At 38.5% G+C, this 25,304-nt stretch overlaps 1 protein-coding gene across 13 annotated transcripts in view; it reads left to right on the top strand.

Annotated features, from left to right (window-relative positions):
- Positions 1-25,304, top strand: part of RhoGAP19D (Rho GTPase activating protein at 19D) — a 185,527-nt gene that overhangs the window by 137,823 nt on the left and 22,400 nt on the right. For 5 of the 13 annotated variants that reach the window (XM_019040851.2, XM_019040852.2, XM_019040850.2 and 2 more), the window contains 10 exons: positions 4,028-4,288; positions 9,473-10,370; positions 11,453-11,542; positions 12,983-13,084; positions 14,901-15,098; positions 16,618-16,716; positions 17,866-17,983; positions 19,016-19,111; positions 23,524-23,635; positions 24,605-24,709. In XM_019040851.2, the coding sequence (XP_018896396.2) occupies positions 4,028-4,288; positions 9,473-10,370; positions 11,453-11,542; positions 12,983-13,084; positions 14,901-15,098; positions 16,618-16,716; positions 17,866-17,983; positions 19,016-19,111; positions 23,524-23,635; positions 24,605-24,709 (2,079 nt within the window). The remainder of the gene's footprint in view (positions 1-4,027; positions 4,289-9,472; positions 10,371-11,452; positions 11,543-12,982; positions 13,085-14,900; positions 15,099-16,617; positions 16,717-17,865; positions 17,984-19,015; positions 19,112-23,523; positions 23,636-24,604; positions 24,710-25,304) is intronic. The other 8 variants (XM_072295927.1, XM_019040854.2, XM_019040853.2 and 5 more) reach the window with 8 other exon arrangements.

Raw genomic sequence — 25,304 nt, 5'->3', positions numbered from 1 at the left:
CGTGAGTGGCAATTTTTCCTTGCGACGGCCCTGTATCAAATAACAACGAAAAGACAGTGCAGATTCTCTTTTTTTTTCGTGCGGGGTCCTTTCTCCGACTATCCTATGACAGGGTTGCCACAGTCAGGGAAAATAACGAAAGTGTCGAGGAAATTTTTTTAATTTTCCTTCATTAGTTTTCTGGAGTGGGTGTGACGTTTAGAACAACAAATTTTGCCCGGAAACCATTTCAAATTATGTCTTTTTGACCTTATGTCATTTCTTCAATGGAATCGCATTTTGCAAAATGGAACCAAGAGCATTTCAATGTTGCTAGGATTGTGCAACTTACAATCTTTGCAAAAAATTCCTGAAATTATGCAAAAACTAATAAATACAAAGGTAATTTTCGTCTTGAACTCATAGTTTATTGGGAGTAAAGATACAACTTGTTTAGATGATCTATCCATATTTACAGGATAAAAAAAGTTGCACCATCTTAGCGACATGGGGATGCTCTTGGTTCCTTTTTGCAAAATGCGAACCAATTATCGGGGAATTTTACTCAAAATTGTCAGGGAAATCAGGGAAATGTCAGAGAATTGTATTCTGTAAATGTGGCAACCCTGCTAAGAGTAGTTGGATGGTTGAGCCGTGGTTTTCGGGAAAAACGGACAACATGGCGTGACACAGTTTAAAAAGAGGGCAGCTTCCGAAGGCGGGGAAGAGAAAATGATCGGTGGGGCATTAGAGACAATAAAAAAAGGAGCGAAGGCAAACGGACATGCCTAACGCGGCGCGGCGACAGCGAGGATGCGAAAATTGGCGAAATGGGCCCTGCACTAGGACCACTGCCGTGGCCGAAGGAGGTGGGCGGTGGCAGGAGCGAGAGGGGGTGGGGGTGTACAAATGGAGGATAATTTGCGGATGAGGCTCATCAGACCATCGGGGGCTCGCCAATAGCCCGCGTAACGAGCCGCCTCCAATCGACCTGAATGCCTCAAATCGTGTCCAACCAAAAACAACTTATCTCCAATGGAGACGCGATGAAGATTCGCGGGTTTTGCTAAGCACGACCCTTTGGGCCCTAGGCCGGATAAAAACAAGTAACACCGGTGAAAGCATCATGTAAATCTGTGCGATTTTTGGCAAAACCGAGCGCGATCGTGGTCCATTAGGCTGGATAAAACCAGATAATGGAGATGTTGTATGTGTGAGGAATTAGCGATTTGACTATTGATTCTTACCTACAAGTTCTGGTGCCACTGGTTTTCTCTGAAATCAACTCCCAAGCTCAAAAAAAGCTCTCAAGTTGAGGCCAAAATGGAGGGGATATCCCACGCTATCCTGAGAGTCTACCTCTACATCTAGACAAACTCTCCATGCAAAGATAGGGAGCAAATACATTGACAGGGCTGCCACTTAATATGGGAACTCCACAACTGAAAACACGGCAACCCTGCTAATGTATTATTTGGTCCCTATCTTCGCATGCAGAGTTTGTCTTGATGTAGAGGTAGACTCTCAGGATAGCGTGGGATATCCCCTCTATTTTGGCCTCAACTTGAGAGTTTTTTTTTGAGCTTGGGAGATGATTTCAGAGAAAACCAGTGGCACCATCGTGTTTCTCGCGAACTTATACATAAGAATCAATAGTCAAATCGCAAATTCCTCACACATGCAGCATCTCCATTTCCATCAAAACTCTGATGTAGATTTGTGGTGTTCGATCTGAGGGATTCCTTGAAATTGAATGTGTGACAAAAAAACATCAAAATTTGAAATTTTAGCTAAATTAATGTTTCATGTCCGGTCTCTTTTATAAGCTTGTTCCACCGTGCGACATTTCCCGCGCGCCGCTAATTCCCTATAACTTTCGCGCTTTTCCCAACCAGACCACCGCAAGAACACAATACTGCCGTGCTAAGGAAGAACGCCGTATGAACATTCAAGAGTTGCCGAATTTCCTTCGATAAAATGTTCATTTTTGAGGAAAGTTATGAATATTTTTCCTTGACATTTTCAGGAACTGTAGGTGAAAATGTGAGCAAAAGTATCTGAAAAATTGGAATGAAAATATTCATAAGTTTAATAGGAAATTCGTATTTTATAAAAGGAAATTTGGCAACGCCTGGAGGTTCTTACGGCGTTTTTCCTTAGCACGGCAGAATAGAAGGGAAGACGAGAGGGGATCCCATCAGAGATAGTCAATTTCACTTGTGATACAGGACAGGGTTACGTAACGATTTCCAGTTTCATTTGCAGTTTCGGCGGAGACTCCCCCTCCTTTCGGCGGGAAAATTTTCGAGCCGAGCTTTGTCTCCGACGACAACCCACGCCCGCGGCCGTTACGTTGTATCCGGAGCGTGGGATGGAAGCGACGCCGTTTTGCCGAGCGTCCAGGGCGTCGCGGCGCGGGGCGTCGTCGCGTCGCCGGGGAATAAAAGTCCGGGGTGAGAGAAGCGAGAGAAACCCTCGCGCGTCGCGTCGTGACGCGAAACCGTTCTTCACCCGTTGAAAATTCGTCGCTCTTTTGGCGTATAAGGGCGTATCTCGATTTCCGCATGACCTCAGAAAGCATGGATTTATATACGTAAAACAGGGCTTACTAGTGGCGTGGCCAGGATGTCTACAAGTCCGGAAACAGTACAGATTTTTTAAGGGCGGTCCAGAATTATCGATAAAGTGCGGAAATTCCGCAAAAATGTCCGGAATTTCTTTCATTTTTTGTCATTTTTATCTCAATTTGAGCTAGAAATTGAACTTTTTCGAATTTCGTCAATTGGAGGTACTGGAAAAGTACTGAATGTTTCAGTTGAGAAGGTACTGAATTTCTTGGGAATGTACTGGAAAAGTACTGATTTCTGGTCAGTCTGTTTCCGTAGACACCCTGGTGGCGTGCTTTTCGATATATCGATTAATCGGCCATTTAAATCTACGGAAAAGGATCGATAAACAGTGTGTTCGTTCCTTCAAAATCGAAAATTCCGATTTTTTCGACGCGAGTTTTCTGAATCGGCACGTGAGCCGATCTTTGGACCGACATTTTAGCCAACTTCTCGGAAATATTCACCCGATCTGTCTTTTTAAGAGTACGAATTTTGAGCATTTGTAATTTCCGGTTTTTTCAAGTCGATTCTTTGGGGAACTGATTTTTTCCCATGATTTAAATCGATAAAATTGAATTTTCGGAGACAGTTAAATCGATTCAATCCATCGATTTTTTCTAAATAAATCCGCAACACTAAATTTTGTAAGAAATCAATCGAACACTTAAGCTCCTTGGTCTGCCTTCAAGGTCTCTATTTGGTTTCATACATTTGTTCCCATACATGCTCAACTTCAGATTTGCCAATTCTTTCTGCAGGGCCGAGGTCAAAGTCCCTTTGCACGCAGGACTCCCTAGAAGAGAGTTATCTCGAACAGGAGCGTGAGAACAGAACTCATCATCTGGGACCTATTTTGCAGATTGATTTGATTTGGGAAATGAACTTAGATCAAAATGATTCGATCTTAGAACTCCATGTGCTGGCTCTGTAAGGATTCACGTGAAGAATAAAAAAAAAAAAAAAAAAAAAAAAAAAAAAAAAAACTGCCTTACTTACGGCCAGCTTCAAGTTTTTTTGAGCATCACATATGTATTTGACCGCAGAAGAAAGATTTAAGATAGCACTTATTTACTTGGCACCAAAAATTTCTGGAGTATTCATCGCTGTTTGCGGTACATGACGTGTTCTATTGCTATTCTTTTTGCTTTTACATTGTTAACACAGGCCTGATTCGAGGTTGCCAATCTTGAATGAACTTTTCTCGAAAACTACGCAAAAAATCCTGAGATATAACATTTTCTTATTCCTCGAGTGTTTTACTCTGATAGTGGCAAAGGGTTTTCCTATGTCGGTGCCACTACCTTCATTATAAGTGTCTTTTACCGATTTTTGTCCGGATCGTCCGTAAGGATGTCGCACTGTGCGGAGGGGATTTGGGATTTTGTAACTTTGTACTTTGTGTGCACTTGTATTTATTTGCGGACTGGTGGTTGTTGCAGGTGCTGGCGCGGGACCGGCGGTGGGGCCTGCGGCACGGGCCGGGGGTGTACGACGAGCCGATGGACACGATATTCGTGAAGAGCGTGCGGGAGAACTCGCCGGCGTGGCAAGCCGGGCTCCAGACCGGCGACCGCATCGTCTCCGTCAACGGGGAGAACATCGCCGGGCTCAGCTACGCCCACGTCATCCAGATCATCCAGGCCTCCGATCCCTTCCTCCACCTCCTCGTCGTCAGCAAGCAGGACGACATCCTCCAACTGGTACGTAGCCACCCCCAATCCTATTTCTACATATACCAAGTCGAGCACCTAGACAATGCTGCCGTGCTGAGGCCTTCACTGAAAAAAATGATATAACGCGCTATACGAAACTGGTGTGGTAGGTACCCGTTTGAGGTGCTGTACGGAGCTGCCTAGTGGCGGCCACCAATTCGAATGGCGCGCGCCACGAAACTCGTTTGGTACAGCGCTGCGCGGTGCTGCGCCTCGCGGAATGTTTATGAATCTCAATCAGCCAGGCGGAACAAATACTAACATTCTCGGATCTCATTTCATAATGGAGATACGTGATTTTATACTTTGGCTAATAGAATATATGTCACATTTTTGAAGAAAAGATACAGTTTAAGATGCTTAATAGCAGATACTCACCTTCAGGCTTCACAATTTGAAAAATCCAGTAGTAAGATCTGACAGCAGTTGGGTACAAAGAATTTCAATGTAGGTAGATCCATAACGATGATAATTTCTGTGAACTGATTTTTTAGTAAAATGTCCAGTAGACTGACACATTTACTTTAAGAATCAGATTTCAAGAAAGGTAATGGTTTAAAAAAACCTATGTTCATGAGCACGGTGGATATGAAGGATGAATAAGGAAAACATAAGAAACACTGATTTTGAGTAATGCTAACTCTAACTCACAAGAGAAAAGCTGTCAACCTGATGTTTTACACTAGCCATTTAGCAATCATTGATCAAGAACTTTCGAGTAATAGGAAATCACAAAAATCACAGGGTACAGAATAGAAGCTGGTTGTAAGCGATTACTTGGAGCGTTAAAGTAGGTAATGAATATTGATAAGGTAACCATGTAAAATGTTACTCAGGGGCACAAGATGGTGAGTAAGGGTGGTATTTTTCATCATTCAATCTAAAGCCAAGACCGACAGTTTCTATTTACAAATTAACGATTAATAGAGAGAGGAATAAGTATCCTTATTAGCCTTGAAACTGTTTAGCGCAGTCGCTCAGGAAATCCCAAATCATAGAAGAAAAGCGTTTAAAGAATTTCTCCGGTTGAGCACATATTTTGGTGCATTGATGTATCTCTCTGTAGTTCTAAGCACAAAACATTGAATTTTCATGGGTATAAGAGAGTTTTAGATGAAATAGGAAAATTATCAAGTAAATCATGGTACCCAGGCAATCTAGCGTATCATGCATCCATCAACATCTTGCCCTGGTATTTAACATTCTCAGAGGTGGACAAGGGAAAAGCGAAGTAAAATTTCGTTTGAAAAGATTATAAAATGAAAACTTCTAGACAACTAGGAAATGGAAAAAGCACAAAGTAATCTTACTTTGAAAACAAACAATCAAAGAGATTAAGGTCTCGGTCGACATTGTGGGCAAGTGCACTTAGGAGCTAGAGTAGCTTCAAAACTTCACGGCATCACAAAACCAATTAGGTTCGAACATGTTCAAGATAAATATATCCTTGATTGTAATTATATTTAACGAATAAACATGCTAAAAACTACCGATATTATGTATTGTGAGGGATCTGAGTGATATGAACTTGGTAATGTGGTAATGGCCGGAACTTCGGTTTGGTACGATCGCGGTTTTCCACACATAAGACACGATGTTAGGAAAAGTAATGTAACAAACTGTTGAATACTAGAGTAAACATGAGATAGGGTGAAATTAGAATTAAATGTTTAAAGTCAAAGAGATACAAGAAAGAATATTGGCATGTTTTGATGACGAAGACACTGATAACAATCCAGACCAACAACAACCTGCCTTACTTACTGTTCATAGCAAAAACATCAATTATTAAAGATAGCAGCACTATCAACCCAAGAAGCGGGAAAATATAATAATCATTTAAATTAAAGCGGGGACTTTTAAATTGACGCACCCGAAAAAGGGTCCGAAACCTTTGTAGTTGATACCTCAACGCAACGGCCATTTTTGTAACAGCTCGGAATGATTTGCCGTGGATGATGGTGTAAACGAGATGAATCGTGCCGCTTACCAAACTTGTTTGGTGCGCGGCATAAACCAGTACGTGACGTCAGTTTATAACTAAAAAATTCTGGTACGCCGCACTAGATTCTCGTTCTGCGCATCAAACTCTTTTTTCAGTGTTGTCTCCACGAGCCGTTTCACGAGATTTGTCCGAGAAAAATCCCACTTACGAAGTTGGGAAAAATATTGAGTTAATCAATATTTTTCCCAGTACCAAGTCAATATGGTACTTGCACTCCTAGGACCCACTGAGAGAAGAAGAAGAAGTGAAAACGAATTGTGCGATATTTTATTCATTACTACATTGTTCATGTTTGTTTAGTTAAAAGAATGTGTCTAATTGTCAATTGAGTGCAATTATCATTTTAATCCCGGTTAAATACTCGACTTTAACTAATTTATGTTCCCGCGCAAACTAGTCGCAGGACTGTATGAGCCCCGTCCCGTGGAGACGGTAACTGGGAAAAATCCCAGAAGTTTCATTCCTGCGATTCGAACTTGCCCTAGTAGCAGAGTTATATAAAAAATTTGTTTTTAAAAGTATAAACCGTAAATAACCACAAGCTAAAGAATATTCATTGTTTATGTAATGGATGTAAAGTTTTTTAGTTAAAAGTTTACATTATCAATACGCTTTTTATGTAACCCTTAGTATAAAAGTTATATAACCAAATTCAAACAGTGTATAAAATGAATTTTCATTATTCTTTCTGGCTGGTAGCGCACTCTAGTTATGAAGTGAGCAAGTTTTCATATGCGATACTACCAGGTGGTGGATCATCGCAGAGTTGTGACTTATTACCTTAAATCCGCGGCGTCCTAGTCGGGATTAGAACCCACACCTCGGGTTGGAGTTGCAATCCGAAGTCCAGTACTTTACCACCAGACCAGCCAGGCTTGATATGGATGGGCCCCTAAATTCAATCTTTTAACTATCGCAGGCCTCTGAGTCCGTAATATGTTTGTTTATTGACGGATTCTTATGATATTTTACCAGACTTTATTATTTATTATTTATTTATCTATTGTTTTTTATTTAATGATGTAATTTTTTTCATTTTCATTTTTTTTAACTCTCTGTCATTTTTTTAGCTCTCTCTTCTCTTTAACTATCATGTTTTTTAACTATCATTTTTTCTAACTCTCTCTATTTTTTTTAACTCTCATTTTTTTAACTCTCTCTCTCTCTATTTTTTTTAACTTTATAATTGCGTCGTTTTCCAGTTTTAATTATTTGGGCCTTTTTCTAGTTTGAATTTATGTCGATGTATTTATGTTATTTATTTATTATTATTTTCATTTCCTTTTTTCTTTTAAATTTTTATAATATTAATTTAAACATTTTAAAAAAAATTAAAATTTTTAAAATAATATGTAATAATATGTTTAAAATATTAACAAAAATAATTATGATATACTTTAAAAATATTATAAAATATTATTTTAAAAAATTTAATTTTTTATATTTTTAATATATTTTTAAAATGTTTTAAAAATATTCATTGATTGTATTTCAAAAGTATTTTTGAAAATATTTTAAAAATACATGAAAAGCACTTTAAAAATATATTAAATTTCAATATTTTTAAAATATTTTTAAAATATTGCTGTCTAACTGGGCAGGGTTATGAGCCAGACACGCTACCAACTGAGGTAACAGGGCTCCTCGGATTGTGTGCCGAAATATCCCCTTTTAACTCGTCTCGGAGCCACTAATACCTCTAATAATACCTATCCCACGCAGTCTGAGAGTCGAGGGTGTTCATTGAAATGAGATCATCATCATCATTCATGAAAATGAGATAGGTTTACGTTAAAGTCATTCAGGTCATTTATATAACAGTTATATTAAGCAAATTAAGCAAAAGGATACTATGCGTATAAAGAAAATTTATAAAAACCCTTCCTCAATTATATGAATTTTATATAAGCGTTATCTTCTGAAAATATGAATAATTATTTTCATGGGCATTTTATATAAAACTTATATACACGATACATAAACTTTAGTTAAAATGGTGCTTATATAACCGGTATTAATTCCTTATACGTTTGTTAGGAAGGGGAAAGTGAATCATGCTACTAGGGTGGGACAAATCCCATGAAAACGTCTCGTGGAGACAAGGCCTTAGGAAGAACGCCGTATGAACATTCGAGAGTTGACAAATTTCCTTCGATGAAATGTTCCATTTTTTTGGGGAAAGTTATAAATATTTTTCCTTTCAATTTTCAGAGTCTTTCGGTGGAAATGGCGACCAAAATTACATGAACAATTGGGAGGAAAATATTCATAAGTTTGCCATGAAATTCGTGTTTTTTCGAAGGAAATTTGGCAACGCCTGAAGGTTCATACGGCGTTCTTCCCTAGCACGGCAGAATGGGTCAGTTGCGCTGGTCACAGAGCTGTGCTTTGATGCTCGATTCTTGTAGATAAGCTAAATATAGTAAAATCTGTCTAAACAGCAACTCTCTACGTTCAGTATTAACCCAGGGTGTCTAGCATCAGGAATTTCCCGATTTTCTTGATTCTATCAGGACTTGAGGTCAGTCAGGATTTAATCCCGATTTTATCAGAATTTTAGGGAAAACCGGTTGTAAAATTAGGATTAGAGAAAAGTCGGCCGTCCGAAATTCTGGAGTTCTGCTTTCGCATAAGCTCATGCAGAAATTTTAATTTTTCTCCGCAAAAAAAATTCAGGATTCGGAAAAATTATGAAATCAGGATTCAGCAGTCAAAAATCAGGAAAACTCAGGACTTCATCAGGATTTCCCGAATTGAAAAAAAACTAGACACCCTGATTTTGCCATAGATTCTTTGAGCATATCTTAAAGCATAGAGAAATAAAGGAGGTGTTTGCATCTTGAGGTTTGTTTACCCTGTGACGTAGGTCGGTACAGCCTGGCCAGCGAAATCCGGAATTCGAAGTATGAAAAACGGACCATAATGTCCGATTTGTTTGCTTAAATCAACTCATGATATAATTTCAAGCACTTTCTGTAGAATGACTTTTTTTCCATAAATTACACCGTTTCCAATAAAATCGATGATAAACTCGTTGTACCGACTTACGTAATCCAAGATGCCCGAAATGCAAACATTTCCTTTTTTTTCTCTGTGATCTTAAAGTATTTCAGTTGTTATCCTGTCGAGTAGTCCATTCTAATCGGAAGTGTCGGTCTCTGTCTCAGTATTTCAGCGAGACGGCACACAACCCGGAAACAAACCAAAGACCGCGTTTCAGATCCCCGGAGAGCTCCGGGCCACGCTACAGCCTGCCGGGGAAGCAAGGGATCTACCAGAATGTCTGGGAGCCGAGCTCGCTGAAGATGGTCGGGGCGGGCGAACACACGTACGACGTCCCGCGGAACCTGGGGCGCCCGCTCCCGCTCCCACCGCCGCTGACGGACTCCTCGCAGAGCTCCAACGACAGCCTCGGGAGCCTCTCCATGCCGCCCACCTACCGCAACAGCCCCGGGGTCCGGCTCAGCCTCGACGCCGGCGTCCTCCGCCACGAGAGCCGCCTCGCGCCCCTCGCCAAGAGCCCCCTCAAAGAGGAGACCGGCTCGCGGAGCAGCGACGACTCCATCATCATCTCGCGGATCCGCAAGAGCACCGAGCAGAAGGAGGAGTTCCTCAAGCGCCCCGTCTGGCCGGCCTCGATCCCGCCCAAGGAGTACTACTCGCGCCCGCAGAAGCTGGCGCCCCCCGTGTGGCCGCCCCCCGGGACGACGCCCTCCCCGCCGCCCGCCCTCCCCGCCCGTGATACTAGTATTATAAGCAAGCAGAAGTCCAACTTCATCTCCGTCCTGGATCATGGCGAGGAGGCGCCCGGGCGGGGGAGCCGCGGGGTGGAGCCCTCGGTGGAGTTCCAGATCGTCCAGGCGCGGACGCGGCAGTTCGAGAATGGGCCCGCGGCCGTGGCCGGCAAGGACAAGACGGAGCTCTACCGCAACGAGCTGTCGCGCCTCTCGGCCAAGAGGAACGTCCCGAACGTCGCCGTCAGGAAGAGGGAGTTCGAGTCCATCGTCAACGAGCAGAAGACGGCCGCGCTCTCCAAGGAGCCCAAGTCCCTCGATGCTTTCACCGGTAAGTGCACCTCAGTCATCTCTTATCTTGTCCGCAGATCCTTCAGGCTGAAACCCAATGGAGTTGTTGCATGTGTGAGGGATTTGCGATTTGACCATTGATTTTCAAGTAAAAGTTCACGAGAAACAAGATGGTGCCACTGGTTTTTCCTGAAATCAACTCCCAAGCTCAAAAAAAGCTCTCAAGTTGAGGCCAAAATGGAGGGGATATCCCACGCTTTCCTGAGAGTCCACCCCTACATCTAGACAAACTCTCCATGCAAAGATAGGGTGCAAATACATTGGCAGGGTTGCCACTTTATTTGGGGACTCCAAAACTGAAAACACGGCAACCCTGCTAATGTATTTGCTCCCTATCTTTGCATGGAGTTTGTTTTGATGTAGAGGTGGACTCTCAGGGTAGGGTGGGATATCCCCTCCATTTTGGCCTCACTTTGAGAGCTTTTTTTGAGCTTGGGAGAAGATTTCAGAGAAAACCAGTGGCACCATCGTGTTTCTCGCGAATTTTTACATAAGAATCAATGGTCAAATCGCAAATCCCTCACAGATGCAACATCTCCATTCTTACTATCAAACTTTTCATCCAACTCTTGGATGCAACTTGTAGAACGAAAAAAGTGTGGGATGGAAAATTGCAGAACCTTGAAATTGTTTCTTTCAGTGGACAAATCACATTTCTCTAGACCATGCCCTTAATTTTTTTATTTTTTTTTTGAGAAATCATACTTAACAAAAAGAAATGTAAAGTCGAATATTTAGAAAAAAGCCAGGAAACAAATTTGATGCTCAAAATCCCTGAAAAGTTAGGGACATCAACATGTTAGAAACATTGGTGCAAGTCAAGAGATTTTTTGCCTCTAAGTGTTCAGCTATCTTTGGAAAATCTGGGAGATAAAATGTACCTGTGTACGAGGAAACTCTAAGAGTTTATTTTTCAAAAAATGTGCAAAATTTTCCGCCTTTTGAAAATCGATTTTAAAGCTGGGTTTGTTTTTATGGAGAAGAAAGAGAGGAATCCGAAACTTCAAAACTGATGATTTATTTATTTCTGTTTTTTTATCTTTTCATTTATTTTTTCCTCAGGCTCGTCTGGGAACCGTCTAATTCCTGTAGGTGGTGGCAAACTTCACTGTGAACCGCCGCCGGAAATTGAAGAAGGACCTGAAAATGATGGTAAGACCTTACTGCAACCACGTATACATTTTATATTTCATCATCAAGCCACTAGCTTATCGGACTTGGATTTTCAAATTCACCTATTGAGTGTTGCCTCTGCACAGATGCATGAGTGTATTCGTGTGTATGCATGCTAATGCGTGCAGCACCTATTCATGCTATTGTAAACCCCTGGAGGAACCGGTAGCGGGAGGAAATGAAAGATTTCACCAAGCCTTGAATTGTATCAATTGTAATGTTTGTGCTTTCAACACAAGTAGACAAGAGTTTTGGTATGTATCTCTAAAGATAGGGTTAAGCCCCTATTCATAGGTCAGTGCTGCCTAGTAGTGAGTCCTTGATTGTTGCAGGACCATTTTTCCTAAACTAAATTTGGTTCCATTTTGATTTTTTGTGCAAAATGAAAGCAACTGACGAATTTTCAAATTTGAGATGCATTTTTTTTTTAAAGCAACGAAGCGTTTTATCTGTTGAAGACAAAGATGGGTCAATCAAATGATATAAGAACTGCAAGATTTTTTTTAAAGAATGGCTTTGAAAGGCTTTTTCCAGTAAGCTTTTCATAAGGAACTTGCTGTACCATGCATTAAAACAAAAATAAAATAAAATTGGGATATCATTCTATTCTTATTCTCATTAGATTGGATTGTAAGTAATAGGATTAGTCAAGTGGAGTAATTGATAATCAAGTTAATCCCTCCTGCTACCGCTAATCCTCTATAAGCTGGTTAATAGCTGTTTTCTTAAAAAAGTCACACTCTCATCTCTTTGTCAATTTTCATCTCATCTTAATTTTTATAATTATTTCATATTTCTATGTATCTTTATCATGGTTTTTCCTCATTTGCACCGTTTGACTTTATACTATCTCTGAAGAAATTTATGAAAATAATATTGGAAATTACGTTGTGCACCTTTTCTTAGTTTTTCTTCACAGAGTACAATAAAAAATCTAGAGCTCTTGAAGTGAGAGTTTGTGATGAATAGCGAGGGTTAGTTTTGTTTGAAATTAGTCAGTGTCTGTAATACTTGCTGAATGAACGTAAATTTTTTTAGGAGATAGAAAGTACACTCAACAGAATATTTTATGTAAAAGCAGCATGTGTTATTCAATGGATGTGTTACTTTCTTTTTTACCTGAAATTGCCTGTTGATTGAGAATGCGATAATTTCTTATCATATTTTCTCTCCTCTTATATTTTTTCACTCTTCTCTTTTGAAAATTTTCAATTTTCGTCCAATGACTCCTAGTTTCATCCTACCGTAATTTATTTATGTTAATCTTTTTTTTAAAAAAAACATCGTTTTCGTAGGAGGTCGAAATAGAGATATTAGGTACAGGGAAGGCTGTTGAGAAGAATCAAATTATTTTCTGTGGAAGGTCACAAAAAGTTTTTTAGAGTCGGTAATTTTCATGAAAGGTTTATCTATTTTTAGGCACTGATAAACAAAAATCCTTCAATTCTTGGCCCCAGAGACATAAAACAGTGGCTCGCCAGGATTCATATTTAGCAGCTTGTAACAAACCTACAAACAAAGGTATTATAATCATTATTTTCTCTTTGGGATCCCCCTCCCCCCATCCTCCTTCAGATTTTATTCTAGATTTCAGGATTTATTAGCATTCTATTAATCCATAAATGTTGTCAAGATTTGTGTAATTTGTAAGAAAGTGGTCACTTGAGCAAAATACTCTATCCCTTTTTACAAAAATCTGCTAGGCCATAAAAGATGTTAAAATTTAGTACAGAGGCGAAATTCATTCAAACTACGCGCATCTTTTAGTTCAGCCTCTTTATCCTCCATGTTGATGCGTGATAAGTAAATACAAAAAAAGCCCATTGTTTTCTCTCAAGTTGATTGTAGTTTGAACTCAGTGTGCTCTCATTACCTTATCATATTTTTAACGAGGAACCACTTTCCCATAGGTTACTCATGTCTTGATGAACCATAACTGTTCACTCATTCAGTTGCTTGCTTAGGAAGGAAAACACTAGATTTTCTTGTTTTGTTTTTTAATTAACCATTGAATAGTATAAAGAATCAAGAATAAGATTGAGAATATTTTTGAAAAACTGATCCTCCAGGATTCATGACCTCTGAAAAATACTTTTTTTTTCTTTATAATTGTGCACAGTTTTGGCTTACATTTTATTTATTTTTCAATGGCTTGCTATGTGTTTTCTTGCAATTTTATAATCTGTATGATAAATGCCTCTTAAAATCTTAGCGTGCTAGTAGTGATTCCTTGGAGCAATAGCTACAAAATTGTGCATATTGATTGTGAAACTGCAAAAATGTGTATCTCAGTTGCAATGTTTCAAAATCTCAGCTCCTATTTCATTTTTTAAAATGAGACGGAACCAACATCATGGCTTGATATTTTCGGAGAATATTCTTCATGCAGAGAGGAAAAAGTACTTGAGTTGTCGAGAAATGATGTTTAGTAGTTTTTCATGTAGAAAATAAAGTTTGACAGAAAGTCTGGAACACAACAAACCGAGATACATATTTCTACAGTTTCACCATCGATATGAAGATTGAGGGTTCAGCTTCCAAACAATTTTTGCTTCGGACAAAGTTAATGATTTCTCATTTTTTGGGGGGGGTCAAGGTAGCATGATGCTGTTGCTTTTGCTTTTTTAGAAGTTGGTTTTACGAATTGAAATTTATAAAGTAATCCACTGTCCAACGCGTCTTTAACATTTATGTGCGAGACATTTACTCTGAACAGGGATATCAATAAAAAAAAGAGGAGGCCCCCACTCTCTTTTTTAAAAAAAAGTTGCTGACAATCTCTGTCAAAAAAAATAGGTAAAGATTTTAAAATTGTAGATGCTGGCAAGCCCTTCACCTACAGCGATTGCATTCTTTTTCCCCTTCACTAGAGTACAAAAGCATCTGACTTGTTACTTTCTCAGAAGAAAATCTTTAATTTGTTGTCGTAACAATTCAAGTCTATGATTTTAACATATTTTATTTTAGGGAATATTCCCCCTCTAAGTAATGATATTCAAACTTAGTCATTTGTATCACAACCTTCCATCTGCACTCGAACTTCACCCAATTTGGGTAACCAGCTTTTTGAGCACACCCGATTTTTATGAGCAATCTGCAATTTTTGAATATACATAAAGATATTTTGGAGTTCTGCCAATTGCTCAGGCATGATGTTTGTATCTTCAAGCATCATAGTAATTTTTTATTTGATTTATCGAAGTCGATAAACTTTAAAGGATGCAGTTCAAATTTTTTTTTTGTTTTGATTTAAACTTTTTATTTTAGTTTGTTTTAATAATTTTGTTTGTTTTTGTTTTTTTTCTCCCTTGTTTCTCATCCGCTCTTGCACCAATAGAAACACTATTCAGGCACCCTGAGAAAATGAATGATTCTCAGTCATACAGTTGCAGTGTTTCACCACCTAATTGTGATACCCCTCCAGCCCCCAAAGCCCGTCCTAACCGACCAAACAACCTCCCCCTCCCCAATCGACCCTCCAAATTCAGAAATGGTGATAACAATATCTGTTACATTGGTGGCGAATTTATTGAAGGTTAGCATTTTAATTTACATTTCATCGGTTTTGTTCCTCACCTAGGCATATTTCAATTGTCTGTTGCGTAACAAAATAATGTTCAAAACTCAAGAAGTACAAATTTGGATTCTATCCAATAAAGCATTACGAGTGTCAGAAGTTGAGCATAAATATTTAAACATTTTTCTCCTTTGAGAGAATTTAAGAATCCTTTAAATTTCAAGGCCTCTGTTAGTTATGAGCAATGAGAACCACATCCAACAGTGTTGAATGACTATAATCAGGACAAAAAAGTTTCTCCATATTCCTGTCTAAGCACTGAAAGTACAGCATCTGAGATTTAATTGTCAAATTGCGCAAATTGTCGTGCACAAAGGTCATTCCATACAGTAGAATACAATGCAGTCTCTAATATTAGCAAGAGAACTCCAATTCAATAATGTTCTAAAACAATGCCACAGCTTACGCCATGACGTCCTCCGAATGTACCACCTTCATTATCGTGTCTCAGATTCTGTACATTCAACATGTTCCCTTTGTCTATTTGAAAATTAGAGCTCACTTACAATTAGTCTCACACTAGCACTGGCACTTTCTTTTATTTGGCTGGCTAGAAAATGGCACCATAGTGTATTCTGGGCATTTGCACTTGAATTTTTCAAGGTATATTGTGATGTTTCATGGTGGAAAGGATTCCAGCTCTCGAAGTAAAACATTTTTGAGGAGTAATTTTTTACAATTTACTTGATAGTTTGTATTTAAGTTTCAAGTACTTCGATGGAAATTTTCTAGTATTCTCTATTTTAAGTTGAGAATGGTCAAGTTACCTATTTTCTTATGGATGTAGAATGTACAAATAAATTTTACTCTCTCTAGTTTAAATTTAGAATAATTTTTCCCTTGAAACATCACGGAATGTAATATATCACTCAATTATTTTGCAATAGCAAGAAAATTTCAAATTTATTTTTCTGGATTTTTCCTATGAATGGGACCATCTCCAAAATCTGGGAACAGGAACCAACTCGATGGTGGAAATAAGCTGTCTGCTCGTTGGTTGGCGGTCAGGGACACTTGAATAACATTTGAATTCATCGCCAACCTGCAACAGATCATTTATTTCCCTTGAAAAGTTTGGGACTTCTCCACCAAATGCAGTTTATGCAATGCAATTGGCTCAAACATTATTCTGTTCTGCAATCACTACGGCTTTGTACTAGGCAATCGTGTATAATGCACAAGTTATTTTGCATGAAATATTTGAGTTTTTCCTTTCTAATGTCAATGTTCATTATCCGTCTTCATTGCCTTATAGCTTGCCCCACCATCTACTTTCTTTCATTATCACTCCTCATGCTAGTCATTTTCACCACTGAGACACTGAAATAAAAAAATATACATTTATGTCAAAAAGAAGAAATTTTCTTCTTTTTTTCTTTATTATAACATTTTTCTGTATTATTGAAGAGTGTTTTCAGTAACTTGATTAGATTATCACACCTGTTTTTTTTTTTTTTTGCTTTCCCTCTTATTATAGTTCCTAGTCCTGAAGCACAAAAGGACCCTAATCAAATTTTAGATGTATCTTTTTTGAATTCATACTCAAAAGAAAATACTAATGCAGCTACTGAAACAGGTAAGGAACCTGCAATTCCCTCTTCCTTTTTTCCTTTCTTTCCCTTTGTTATCTTTTTACAACAAAATAACGGCCCTCGTGGCCCTCGTGGTAGATCTAAGAAAAGGGAGAAAAATGCAGCTACACAAATTCCTCTTTTCCTCCTCTCTCTGTCGTTACAAGAAGAGAGCGGAAAGAAAGGAGGAGAGAGTAGGATAGAGAGAGGAAAAGCAGTAGAGAAAAGTTGGCATTTTTAAAAAAAACAAGTGTATAGCCAAATCAGCTCTTAGCTTAGATCCATTAATTAGTACGAGAGGACAAAAATAAATCATGTATTTTTTTGTCAACATTTTTTTCTGCTTTTGTTTCCGCCATCCTCACCCACTGGCTTTGAAACATTTCTCAGGAAAATAGATAAAATCCATTAATTTACCTCTCAATTAGTTCCTTAATTTGAGCTTCACCTGCTTAAAATGTCAATTTTTTAGGATTGCATCCCCCCTAATTTATCAGGAGAAACCGAGAACCTCTCCTCTCCTTCCACAGCTCTTGATTTTCCAATTATCCCTCATTATCTCTCTGGATCTGTCTGATTTAAGTATACGTAGTAGGCGTCGTTTGCATCTTCTTTCAGTAATTTCAGTCATGATCAAGTTTTATGAATTTCTTGTTGTAGAGGCGGATCCAGAAATTTGGCGACACCGGATTTCCTCCATTTAAACCTATGCTAAATAATCGATTCTTGTCAGAACACGTGGCCCCTCCAAGAATCGATAAATTTTCAAAGGTTTATATGGAGAAAATCCGGTGTTGCCAAATTGCTGGATCCGCCAATACTTTACGAAGCTGAGAACAATGCATCACAAATTGTACTTACTAACAGTCTGGGGTTTTTTAATTTTTTTACTAAATGTATGTAACTTGTAAGTAGGAATTCTAGGGGGTTACATCATTTGCAGGTTTCCGGCCCTAATCAATTTTGGGCAATGAAGGAATTTAAGACTTACTTGAATTAAAAATCCAAACAGATACAAAAAAGAAACAAAGGCAATCAAAGCTGACACTACATCTGTTGAAGGAAAAATTACAATTACAAAAACTCAATCTTGGGGGTAAGAACACTCGTCCCAAAATCAGATTTTTGATTTATTGTCTTTATCAATTTTACAGAAGATGACCGTTCTACCAGGAGAGTAAGCTACCTGAAAGCCACTTGGAATGATCTTGTCACTCCAGAAAGTGATATAGAGCTAAGTGATTCAGAGCCTGTTTCAGTCACTCATCGCAAGTAAGTAATTTTTCGTTCAATTCTGCCAGAAAAAAATAATCTCTATCTCAAAAGCCACGAACAATGAACATCTTCACAGTTAGGCAGGATGTTTCAAGCACATCTTTCATCATTGAGCTTACTTTCTTATCACTGGTATTATGCTTTTCATTGATTGACTCCTTGTATCATTGATTTTGTAGTGCCAATTTGTCCTCCAGCCTCCTAGCTCATTAATTTGAATATTGACCTTATTGTTTTATTGCTCGTCTAGTGTGGAAGATGGCAACTCTTAGTATTATTGCTTCAAGTTAATAATTACCTCTTTCACATTCCACTAAACATCAGGAATTTCCTTAAAGAGTCGCAGGTTTGAAACTTGCTTTAGGGTTCAATAAGGTTATTGATGTTCTTTAGATTGCTTTTAAGATACTCTTGAACTCAAGGACTAACCACAAGTGAATTGTAATCGAAGAAATTAGAGAGTCCTTGTTTTCTTCGGTTTCAGAGGTGTGAAACTGAAAAGTTTTGACTTTAATGATTTCCAGTAGATCCGTGTATAAAAAAGAAGTCAAGTTTTTGTTCAATTTGTCATGATAAAGGTGTCCTTTTTCAGTGGACGATTTCAGTGTTAAAAGAATTTCATCATAAACTGATTTTTTTTTTCTTTTCCAAATTTTGGACCTTAATCTTGATTTAAAGATATTAGGTACATATGTAAGCTCACAGGGGAGCTCTCGAAGAATTTGACATTTCAGAAAATTCAATAACTCCTGTTGAAAATTTGGCTCAGGAACCCCCCCCCCCCCTTCCCTTGTCCCTTGTATAAGAATAAAGAAGTGGAAAAAGATTCGTATCAGCAGCATGTAATGTAGACCTAACATAACCAGGTAGACATATTGATAGACTGCTTGAGCTAATGGCTCTCCTTGTAGAATTTTTTCTCATTAATTCAGTAGAATTTGAAATCCCCCCCCCCCTCCAAGAAAATTTCATTTTTCAATTTCTTGTTGAAATTGGAGTAGTTATTTATGCCAGTACAAATATTTCCAGAATCCAACGGAAATGGCATGCGCCTTTATTCCCTGGTGATATTCAAAGGTTGAGGCGCTTGTTTGAGGACGCTGCTGCATCCAGCAGTACTAAATGGTCTGCTGAATTCAATATTTCTGTGTGTCTCTTGGTTGTAGTGTTGCTCGCATTATTTTCAATTTACTCGCTACTAACAGATTCCAAAGATTGCATGATTAATCTCAGTTTTGAATGAAAAAAAACAACTTTCTAACATAAACTTCTTCCAAGAAGAAAAAAAGACACAACCGCTGTTTTTCTACTCTCTCGCAAAATCCAAAAAAAAATATACGAGAAAAAAAATAAACAAAAAAATACATCTTAAAAATATACATCTTATACGAGTTTTTACGATCAGCCGTTAAATTTCGAAAATACCGCAAGCGCGTGCGAAAAGGCTTCCGCAAGATCCGAAAAAATAATCGCCATTACCCAAGACCCCGCGAATACCCAGGTTTACCTCCGTCAAAAGTCTGTTCGAAAAGAAAATTGTGCTCATTCCGGGTATCGTTCGGAAAGTTAAATTCCTCCAATGTCCCCCTTCGTTTTTCGTCACGCACCCTTCGCACAGGTCTGCACTCGCCGCTTTTCTGAAAAATTATGTCACTCCAGATCCTCTCCTCTTCGAGTTTTGTCACGCCTTAAATCGGATATTTTGTCGACATTTTTACGAAAACAGTAGAATTTTTATTTTATTTTAATTTTTTATTTTTATTTTATCTGCACCTAGTCCCAATTTTACGTTTGACGTCACGCAGCGCCAGCGTCAAACCCTGCTACCGTAGAGCGTCACTTATTCTGCCGTGCTAAGGAAGAACGCCGTATAAACGTTTAGGCAGGGCCGGATTTACTTACTTGCCGCCCATGGGCCGTCTGTATTTTGCCGCCCTCATCTCATTCGTTTTGAAACATCAATAAAAACCATCAAGTTAACGTGCCGGAGAGGGAGAGGTGCATAAGACGTGTTTACTCGTGTTGAACACATTTTTTGCGAAAGCCCTGACAACACTACTAGCAAAAGTTCACGGAACTTGGCGCGAAAGTTAAGTTCCGTAAACCTATCTCTGTGTGGACAAGGCTCATATGAAATGAACGAACAGATTATGAAAGAACAAAATAATTTTAACTCCGTCGCCGCGCCGCGCTGACCGCACTTCGTTTAGCGCAATGCGCGAAGTATTCATGCAGTCTTGTAGGCACTATGCGTTTCACGCCGCCCGCTGCTAACTCCCGCTGCGTCTTTGACGCAATGCGTGAAGTATTCTTGCAGTATTGTAGGCGCTAGTGTGTGTTACATGCCGACCGCCGCGCCGAGGGTTTCTCCTTTCATTTTAAGTTCTCGTCATCATTTTCTCTCTGCGCCGCGCCGTTCCAGGCCAGATTCCGTGTTCGGTTTCTCTCTTAGTCTTACCTCGATTAATTAAAGGTGCTGTCTATTGTATCACAGAGAAACGACAAAATTAGAGATATACTCTCAGGAAAGAGAGATTTTGTCATCTTTTCTCGTTTGTAATTTTTTTTCTGAATCGATTTTTCTTTATAGCTACATTCAAAAAAATGGCAACATTTGCCGCCCCCTAAATTTGCCGTCATGGGCCGCGGCCCATGTGGCCACCCCCTTAATCCGGCCCTGCGTTTAGGCGTCGTCATGTTTCCTCTAATATAAAACGAATTTATTTGGAAAATTGTGAATGTTTCTCCTCAAGTTTTTCAGACAATTTTGTTCGCAATTTGATCTAAAACATCTGAAATTTTCAAAGAAAAATATGCATAACTTTCCTAAAAAATATATGTTTTATCGGGGGAAATTTGGCAACTCTTGAATGTTCATGCTGGCGTTTTTCCTTAGCAAGGCAGCATTCCATGGGCGGCCCCAAAAGCACCATTTTAGATTATTTTTAATGCCCCCCCGGAAAAACAAATTTTAACGCGTTTGGTCCAAGTCAGCCAGGAGCCTGTTCAGTCGAGCTAAATCTTGGAATCACTACTACCAACTTCCGCATATTGCCTTCAAACCCCTCCAATGTACATCATTATTTGTGTTGTATTTTTACACGTATTACTACCATTTTTTAAACGAAAAATTCTTTTTAGTAAACCGCGGAAAAATCGTACATATTATGACCGTGTACGCGTAGGCGTACCGCATCCCGCATCGTCGGATCGCTTTCAACTAAGCGGTTGAATTTTTCCGAGGTTGGTAGCTCGGTTGCGCGCGGTCGCGTCGAAAATTTGAACGGACAGGTTTCGGACCTGCTCGCCGCACGGCCATGCGTGCCGCGCGTCTTCCCCCTCCCCTCCTCCCGCCGATCGCCTTACGCACTCGTCGCTTGCCCCTCCTCTCCCATCATTTGTTTACAAATACGGTGTTTTTTCTCGTACTTTTCATGAGTGTGAGTGCTCAATTTTTGACAAGTTTTCACCGGTATCCGTATCCGCGATTTTTACGCGATCAATTTCATTTTTCATTCAGTTCGCCCGTGACCATCCGCGCGCTCGCGTCTAATTTGAATGATTATTTTAACCATCTTATATTACCGGTATAAGTGATTGTTCTTGCATCTGATTGTTTTGTTTTATTCCATCCGTCTAATCTTCAAGTATGATTTGTCGTGAGAGGGACTCTCATCTTCTTTTATCTTATCAATAATAGTGGTGGAGTGATTTTTTTTTTTTTTTTTTTTTTATTCGATCAGTATTTATTATCTTCAAGTATGATTTGTTGTGGGAGTTCTTGGTTCAGTAAAAATAAATGCGTGTCAACGGAGAGTATTGTTTATTTAGACTTCAAAGAGGGCCGTAACAATATTCTAAAAAATCTGTACAACTCTATGAAAAAACGGTAATACTTTTTTTTTCACTATATCTAGGTCTCCCTCTGAATCTATTTGCCTGATATTCATAATTCTAACTTTAATGTGATTTTCTTCTTCTTTTTAACTTCTTCTTTTTTTTTAAATGTTCTTTTCAAGAAACAATCAATCATTGTGATATGTACCTACTCTCTTTTTTACTATCGCAAATGTCATTCTGAAGAGGAAGGATTGTCGTATTTTTATTTATCTTCAGGTTTTTTTTTCCAGTTGGATCATCCGACTTTTTTCAATTCTTTCATCTTCATTCTTTCATTCTTTCTTCTTTGTGTGTCAAAGAAAATTCTTGGTGCATTTCTCAAAAATATAACAAACTTTTACTGCAGAATTGGGCACCTACTGAGCAAGGTACAAACTAAAGCCCTATTCTCTCTTCAAAATTTTAAAACAAATGTTTGATTCACACAGTAGAATTTTTCAAAAATCCACTCCCTGAGAAGAAATAAGCACTTGTAATTAATATGATGTCAATGGTAATAATCCAATTAATGTCATTTGTTTTCTATTTGGTTAGTGTCAAGTGTATATGATGATATTTCTCATAGAAGTTGATTTCCAAACTTCCGTTGCGTTAACACATACCTACCTGTGTAAAATTTTAAAATGGAATGTAATATGGTGCTTTAATTCATACCTTCCTCAATGGCCCATTCAGGACGAAATATATCGTCAGATATTTCAAAATGAACTAACATCCTGAGTTTCTACTTACCAATAGATAGAATGATTGCCTTTTCTATGTAAAAAATCCACATATTAACTCTATAACTCTACCCGCTGGAATTATTTTAAATGAACCAAGATTTTTCCAGCCTGTTCTTACCTGAGCCATGACAGGCGACTCTCGAGAGTTTGAAAGCTTTATTCTTAGAAGCTGTTCTGTTGTAAAATCAATAATGTGAAGTCATTTCATAGTGTTAGAGGAACTTCATTTTTGGTTCTCTTCTCCCAAAAAGTATCAAATAATTGGGACTTGCACTCGACCTAACACCAGTTTTCAAAAATAATTCGTGCACCACAGTACTTCAAAACTAGCTTAAATCAAATCAGATAATTTGAGAAAATGGTCAGTCAAAGGTATCATCTGAGCTAGCCAGCTGTCGAATCAGGGACTAATCAAGTACATATTAAGTGATGCTCTTGTTGCCTTTTCTTCAACCTCCTTCCCCCCTCTATCCAACACACTTGCAATGCAAACCAAACCTACTGTATTGAATTACCTTTTAACCATAGTGTCTCTTCCCTGTATATTCCCTCAAACAATCAAAATCAAAATTAAATCGAAGTGCTAAAAAATTTGCAGCATTTTTAGAAGTGCACTCTGATCTTCTTGGAGATTTTATTTTTAAACATTGGGAAGGCTATGTCATGCAGGGCTTAACTTTTATTTCCCCTCATAGTGTGCTGTAATGTAACCTCCGACCTCTTCTTTCTTCCTAAGTATGTTACGCACTACTTGAATGGTCCCTTACCTCTCAACTGATATTTTTTTTCATATCATTGCTATTTCATGAAACATTTTAATTTAAAAATTAGCTACATCGGATTTGATTTTATTCAATCCTCTCTCGCTCCGATTCCTCAGCTAATAATTTCGTTTTTTGTTTTAATTTACAGTGCATTAAGTTCGCGGCTTAGAGCAACCTCCACTGATCTCAATAAAGAAAACCCTGAGTCGGCGATCAAGCAAGGATCCCTGCATTGCAAGGTTACAATAACCGACGGCAAGGTGAGTACAATTCTTCCAAACTTCATTTATAAACTTGTGAACGTGGTACTTAGGATTAAAATTTTAAACGGGATAGACTCCCAAAAACGAATTTCTAACTCTCAGCAAAGAATAACAATAGACAGGAAAAGGTGGGGACGAAGCTGAAAAAACACACATAATTACAATAATTACAAATACTCGCACTCTATGGGACTTGTTGGTTTTAATTTTTTTTTGTTGACCGTCACCTGCTGCCCTTGTGCGGGCAAAATATCAATTAAAGTTCTCTTTTTTTTCCGGGAGGCTTGGTTGGAATACCCTTGTCTTCCAGGGACCGGTAAGTAACATTGTTTTTAGCTTTTGTTTTTTTTTTTAGATTTTTTGATTCTTTTTGACAATCCGGGAAATCGGTTGAAACGTCCCGTGATTTGTAATTATTGTGTGTTTTTTCAGCCTTGTCCCCACCTTTTCCTGTCTATTTTTATTCTATGTTCTCAGGCTGCCATAGTGTACTTTTATCTATAGCTTTCAGCAAATCCATGAAGTATTTCAATCAACCAGATAAATGTCCTAGATCTGGAATAAATATTGGCATAAATGACCAATGTATGAGAAAACGAGTGTTAGTGTATGATATCACAACCATGAGCTAGCAAGAGGTATAGGGAGGATTAGAAGAAGAGTAAAGCATTGTCGGTGGTAAATCTGCCAGCTGTGATGTAATACCTGCCTCTACCAACTGTGCTTGATTAAGGGGTGCATTGCAAAAGCGATTTAACCTCTGTTCATCATCTAGTCTAGTCCGCCCATGCAGCCCAACTTGACTTTTGGGTGTTGGTCAACTTTAATGGAACCCTCGCACAAAACGTAGACATTTTTAAAAATTATATTCATAATTTCTCTTTTTTGAAACAGTTTTTTCGAGGCTCACTTTCTATGTGGATTTTCAAAAGTGTCTGTAATGTTCTTTTTTTTTAAATTTTCCAGAAAGCGAATGATCGTTCATGGAAACCAGTGTGGGCCGTCCTCAGAGGACCAACACTATACTTGTACAAACAAAGGAGAGATTCTGTTCCAAGTGTACCACAAGAGGTGAGTTCATCATGTTTGTATCATTATCCATGGGGAAAAGGATCTTACTTCAAGGAGGAAATATTTTCAGTGAAACAATTTTTTCGGAGTTGGCTCGAAATGTGGTTTTTTGGAAAACTTCATAAGGCCCCCCCAACAAATAAGAAACAAGCAGATTATTTTATTTTTTGTTCCTACAAAAAGAATAAAACTTCATTTTAATCTAGAAATTTTGCGCCCAAGACATGGCAGATTTAAATCGAAAATAGCATTTTCCCGAAACAAGGTTTTTTTTTTTAAACTGTAAACCTCAAACTGTTTACCTTCGGTTTGTTCAGGCACTTTTGGGTGATTTTTGTCCCAAATTATTTGCACAATACTCCTGTATGCTCGGGTATCTCTAAGTAAATTTTGAGTTTTTGTGAACAGAGGTCCCTTTTCTGCTGGATGGTTACATCTATTTCTTTCACCCATTTTAAATAATTGTAAAAAATATATTTTAACACAATTGAACATTTTAAAAAAGTGACTGCCCAAGGAATAACTGTACGTTAGAAACTCTTGTAAACAGTTTTGTCAATTGTTGAGTTTTTATTTCTCTGGCCCACCTATGTGA

Source organism: Bemisia tabaci, chromosome 2 (assembly GCF_918797505.1).
Source record: "Bemisia tabaci chromosome 2, PGI_BMITA_v3".
NCBI lineage: Eukaryota > Metazoa > Arthropoda > Insecta > Hemiptera > Aleyrodidae > Bemisia > Bemisia tabaci.
This window is presented reverse-complemented; position numbering and strand designations above follow the sequence as displayed.